We start from the raw sequence: 6,195 nt of genomic DNA on the forward strand, positions 1-6,195 counted from the left end.
TATAATTACTTATAATAATAATATGAATTTCTATGTACTGCTATTCTGAGTTGTAAAACAGAGTTTTACCTGGGAGAGTTTTATAGGAGACAAATATTTGTTGTCTATGAGTTTAGGTGCATTCTATACCTAAAACTCTTCAGTTATGCTTTGACTTGGGATGCAGGAGGTCTTTGGCCAGGGGCCAGAAAGCTGCAGGCTCCTTATACATGCGGTTGGAATAGAGATGTACATTCTAAACATAGCCTTTCTCCCTGGGGTGTTTGTTTCCTTAGCACCTGAGAAAGGACAAAAGAGCAAGCTTACTTTAGGGAACCCACATTCATGCTTGTCTCTGGTTTAACTCTGCCTGACATTGCAAAGACCCATGGATTAAGAGTTGAGTAATTTGGGAGTTTGCCTTGGCTGTTACTAACTTTCCAGAGTAAATTAGACCAGCTTTTTAGTATCCCTTTTCTTCAGTATCTTTATCTATAAATTGGGATGAAGACTATCTGGTCTTCAGACCTCACAGGATTCTTCCTGGGATCAAAAGGGATGACCTTCAGGAAAGCAGTTTATTAATAATTATTAATATAACAATTGGCCCTTGAGGGCCTGTGACCATGCTCTCTGTTTGTGTCTCCAGGTAAACATAGACTTCCAGACCCGAGAAGCCACAAGGAAGAACATGCAGGAACCATCCCTGACTTGCTTTGACCAAGCCCAGGGAAAAGTACACAGTCTCATGGAGAAAGACTCTTACCCCCGGTTCCTGAGGTCCAAAATGTACTTAGATTTGCTGTCCCAGAGCCAGAGGCGGCTCAGTTAGACCTCAGATGGGGACTCTTGGAGATCACCGGCTTTCCCCTCCCCTTGCTGCCAAGACCATATTCTAATGTGAAATGTCATAGGGGTTCAAAAGCAGTGGCATTTAGGTTGGGAGCCCGGGAGTGAGGAAGGGATGAAGGGCCATTCCAAAGTATGATCCAGCCACCAGAGCTCGGACTCTATTCCATTAACCCATGTTTGTGTTTTGGTTAGTGGTAGTACCTTGTCGCTGTCACCCTTCTCTGGGTCGGCAACTTGCCCTCCATAATGCCTTGGGTCATCTCCACTGAGAAGGCAGATATGCCATGCTGGGCTAATCTGTAAATAATGCAAATGCAATTTCCACCACTTCCACACCCTCCTCAGTTAGGACTCTCGACTCTCTAACTTGTCCTATGCTCTCGTGAGGAAGAGCTAGAAGACTCTGGCTTACATCTGTGATTTGCCATCACAATGTAATAGCCGGTCCCGCGTGCTGGGACCTCACGGTTTAGGAGAGAGGTCTCAGTGGAATCCCAGGTTTCTAGCACTGTCACTGATAGGTGGCCTCTGAGAGAAGGGGCACACTCCATGGAGTTGGCTGTTTCTTCCATTTGCATAAGACCAGTGTCACTGTCCATCTCAGCCTAGGAGATTCACAAGACTCCCATACCCTTGCCATTCCAGAAAGGGTCTTGGGAGATGTCCTTCACCACTTCTGATGTGGAACTGCTATTGAGAAAGAGACAGCTTGCAAGTCTTCCTCAGTTCTACCAAGAAGTTTTCCCGAAGTTGAATGAGCAGGGAATGTAGCACCAGTAGATTTTTGTGCAGTGGGCCACCATATAACCTCTCTGTTGCTTAACGTATTCTCTGCCCTCACCTCCCTGTGGTATCACACATCACTGATCTCTTAGAACAATGGATGGCTTGGTAAAGGGAGGTGAATTCCCTTAGCATGGACAGCTCTCACAGTGCCTAATACTTCTCCTGTCTCTCCCTCTTCCCCCCTTCATGCAGGTCATGTAATTCCGATGGGGGAGAATGGGAACTTAGGCTGTAATTCTCTTTCCAGCTTGCTTCCTGGGAGCATGCTTTTTTAGAAAGGTTCCTCTCGTGAGGGCCATCTTGGCTGACCAACAGCTTCCTTCTTGACTTTTTGGGATTGAACGTGGAACAGGAGGTGAGGCTGAGAAGATCACTGTGAACATCTGGTTGTAGAGAACCTTCCTAAGACGTCTTCATGGTATCCCGGTGCTGCTTTTGGAAATACATCAGGAAACTTTTCCCTGGAGGATGAGCAAGACACAGGAAACTTACTCCAGCTGCCCAGGAAAAGGCTGACTTTGGCCCAAGACTGCAGTGCTGAGGAGATGAATCCTCAGCAGAGAGACCAGACTGTGGAAGAGGAGCCTGGGAGAGGCTGGTCCCTGGGTGGACTGAATCACAGAGAACGTGCTGGAGGTACTATTGGGGTAACTCACAGCCGATGGATCTGGATTCACTGCAGATCTCCAAAACTTTCAGCTTGACTAAATGAAACAGCACATGATTAGGTGTAAGCTCTGGAATGCAAGTGATTGAAAATTGGGCTGAAGCAGGCTCCTCGTGCAGCGGGGATGAGCCGTTTTAGATGTGCGGGTGTTCCAGTGCTTGCATTTCTGTCCAGTAACTTTATGAATCTCTTCCTTCCTTGGCTGCAGCTAGACAAAGCCAAGAAGGCTCTTGAGTCCCACGGGCTGTTAGGGTCCGCTGCCCCGCCGTGTATCTGTGAGTATCTGTTAGTGAGAGCTGACATGTCTGTACGAACCATCGAGGAGAGAGAGAACACAGGCCTCCTGAAGAGACCTGTGGAATTTCACGTTCAAGAACTCTGCAGCCTCATGTGGGTGTTCCTAGTTAGATCAGGTAGTATTCCCCCGCCCCCACTGGTGAAAAACCATCCTTAGTTTAAGCTGCTAGAATTACTTTAATGATCAAATTCCGGAACAGGGTATTTTCAATGTTGTTTACATATGAAATGTACGTCTGCTGCCAACTCTACTGTCCACTAGGAGGTGCCTATAAATGGGAACAGCACAGAATTATGGAGACCTGAAACGTCCTAAGAGGGGCCTTTTTACCACTTCCACTGTCCCCAGGAGAAAAGTCTGAACAAGAGTGTTTTGCGGTCGCCTTCTCTGGGGCCTAGAGTTCTTGCCAACTGTTGGTGGAACGAAGGATGCAGATGGTGGTGTCATGGCACCTGGTGACTTCCTCCCACGATGGGGAGGTGTGAAGGACCCAGCTTGGGTATCCTGAGATTTGCCGCTAAGTGAGCGTCTGTGGGCGTATGTTCGTGTGTAGAGGAACGTGATAGTTATGTTTATGGTACTCCCGTGGAGTGTGTGTGTGTGTGTGTGTGTGTGTGTGTGTGTGTATGTGTGAGACAGAAAGAATTATGAGCACTAGACTAGTACACCACAGAGATGGTCTTCCCATGGGTGGAGCTTCTCTCACACCCTTTATGTCCTGCTTCCACCAGGAGGCACAGAGCTCTCTGCTCTGATGCTACTTTCAGGCACTTTGGTCATGCCAACCGAGATGTTGGTCTGTGATGAAACAAACAGATATGTTTACAACATCTAGAGCAATATCTAAGCATACCTCATCCCTGACCTTCCACATCGCCCTGCCCCGCCCTCTCCCTCAGCCTCTCCACAAGCCGTACTCCGCCTCATTTGGTGGGCACCCACAGTGGCCGCTTCTCCACGTCTTCCTGGGTTCCTCACGCTGGGCTTGTGCTCTGGACTGCCTTCAGGGCACAAGGCTTGCTCTGTGCTTGGGACCTTTAAAGGCTCAAGGCAAGCCATGCAGTAGGCCGGGCAGAGCTGTGACTTTTAGGATTGCTCTCCATCCCTGAGTGGCCTTTCAGCCCCACATGAGTATTACCCCGTTTGGGGGCTGGTGTGAGATTTCCTGTTGCCCCTGGCAAGCTAAATAGAACACAATCAGTAACGACCCTTCATAGCCCTGGGCACTTCTGGGGTGAGGAATGTTCCCTGAGCAGCGTTTATTATGAAAGTTGAGGATGTGCAGGGATCACCCGGAAAGCCTGTTATAAGTGCTAATTCCCAGGTTCCACACCCAGAGATGCTGATCTAATAGATCTGGGGTGGGAGCTTTTAATAAGCTCCCAGGTGTGTAGTGGCCCGTGGACCAGACTTTGAAAAAAGATGGTCTAAGACTGGTCTAAGACAGAGGTTCTCACCCTTGGTTGTTCAATGGAATCACCTGGGGAGTGAAAGAAACCCGAATGTCTGGGTCCCGCCCCAGAACATCTTGGGGTTGGAACTCAAGGCATCAGTTTTTTAACTACTCCACAGGTGGGTCCAATGTATAGATGAGGTTGGGATGCTGGGCCTGGAGAGTGAGGAGCACAGCTAAGGGTAAAACCCAGCTGTGTGAGCTGAGAGGGCTGGAGCACACCCAGACACAAACAAGCACAATAACCAGGAACCTGCCAGCCCTGAATTTGACTCTTAGGGTGGTTGCCTCTATGCCCTCTCTGACTTTTGAGATAAAAATGTTTCTGCCCCAGCTGAATGCGTTGTCAGGCAGTGGGTCTGCCAACAGTGGGGGCTGAAGGGGTCCTTGGGGCTTTCCTTGCCTGCCGGGTCTTGTTCACAGGGCTTCCTCCAATCTCTCCTCCTAGGCTGCTTCGCTGTTTGTTTTCATGTGCTCTCGTGCTTGGTCATTTCGTGTTAGGCCGCGCCTCTGTACCCAAGGCCACGCGACATGGTAGTTGGACTCAGGTAGTGGGTGAGGGGTGTGTAGTGGTAATAATAGCGGTAGCACAACAACTTCAAATTTCTCAAGGGAGGGTGTTTTACCCTCAGAATAGCAAGCTCTTTGAGGCTTTCTTCTCCAGGGCCACCATGGGGTTTTGGTTGCTGCCCTAAGCCCTCACCATTCCCTTTGGTGTTAGACTGGATGGGCAGCTAGAAGGTTCTAGTTGATTTTACGCTCTGGTGCTCTCCGCAGAACTGGCTGCTCTGGATTAACCAAAGCTGTGAAATGGCTCTCTGCTCAGGCTGCAGGCCCAGCCTCTGGGTGCAGGCCCTGGGCGCCTGTCCTCAGCAGGGCCGGGTGTCCGGGCGCTCCAGGCCCTGGGCTGTGAGGGAAAGGCATGAACTCACTGTGCGGAGAGCCGGGCTGGGAATGGGGAAGACTGAAGAGGAAGGAGCAGGGGGGAAAGACACGCAGCTCACGTGGCATCTGCTTCTCCATAAACCAGAAGGGAGAGGTGATGAGTGGTGAGTTCAGAGGCAGGATCGTCTCCCATCAACAAGAGCACCCAGAGCTCTCCTGACCCTGTCAGTGCCCACTTCCAAGCAAGGCAGACGAATTACAATTTTCCATCCGAGGCTGTCCTTCAGTCTGCCAAGTGTCAGCCCTCTTCAAATCGGCATCCTCCGTTTTAGAAGCAAAGGAGGTGGCAAAGTCCCCCCTGGCGTGGGGAGCCTGTGCCACTTGGCATGAGACTGTGAAGGAAGAAGCCAAGAGCAGAGATGTCTTCCTGTCCCTGTGACCTCTTGGGATTCACAAGATGCTGTGGACCAAGATGAGAGATGGCAGGATGGGGCCACTGGCCTTCCCTGGTGTGGGGTCCTGGTCTTCTCAATAAACCGTTCTCTTCTCGATTCTTCCTCCCTTCTGCCCCTCTGCTCCCTCCCCTCTGCCAGGTACAGAGAAGGTGGCTGGGCTGATGTGCCCTCCAGGCGTGGTAGCACTCACCGAGTCACACGTGGCGGCACAGATCTGTAGCAGCTCATCTGCTGTAGAAACGCTTGGCTGATGGAGTCCTCATTGAGTTGTTTCATTACCATGCAAAGTGGAATAATGTCACTCACCTCTACTATAAACAAGGCTGTGAGGACATAATAAACAGAACCTGAACACGCTGCCCTTTGCTCTCTGCCCACATTTCTGGCCGGCTGACTCTTTATGAGGAAACGCTTCCCATAACACGTGGACTCCCCGGGAGGGGGCACGCGGCCTCTCCCTTGCAGAGAATGGCACGGGGCTGGCCATCAGGAAAAGCAGCAGTGTGGGTGGAAACGGGATGGGAATGACTTGGGATGAGTTTGGGGGTGCAGAGTGACTTTGGGATGTGAGAGTGGCTTTGAAACTGTAAAGTGCTATACGAACACGAGGTGGTATTTTTATTGGTGCCCCCTACTGCGTGAAAACGCAGGGAGAGAAAAGGCTGAGGGATGGTTTATATATTTGTTCAGCTGGAGCAACCTGAAGATGGAGTGGGTTGACCTTGCTTATGCCCCCACCTCTCTTTGTACAATCAGCGTGCCCCTGAAAGGACTGCGTGAGTCATCGAATCTTCCAGAGTCTCTGGTGATGGGCCCCATG

The 6,195-nt window shown here is 50.4% G+C and overlaps 1 protein-coding gene across 8 annotated transcripts in view; it reads left to right on the forward strand.

Moving 5' to 3' along the window:
* The window catches only part of RGS8 (regulator of G protein signaling 8), a 29,827-nt gene extending 24,095 nt beyond the window's left edge, over positions 1-5,732 (forward strand). For all 8 annotated transcript variants that reach the window (XM_033437927.2, XM_049704269.1, XM_033437926.2 and 5 more), the window contains one exon: positions 629-5,732. In XM_033437927.2, the coding sequence (XP_033293818.1) occupies positions 629-811 (183 nt within the window). In that variant the 3' untranslated portion in view covers positions 812-5,732. The remainder of the gene's footprint in view (positions 1-628) is intronic.
* Positions 5,733-6,195: the final 463 nt, after the last annotated feature.

The sequence above is a fragment of the Orcinus orca genome, chromosome 1 (assembly GCF_937001465.1).
Source record: "Orcinus orca chromosome 1, mOrcOrc1.1, whole genome shotgun sequence".
Taxonomy (NCBI): Eukaryota; Metazoa; Chordata; class Mammalia; order Artiodactyla; family Delphinidae; genus Orcinus; species Orcinus orca.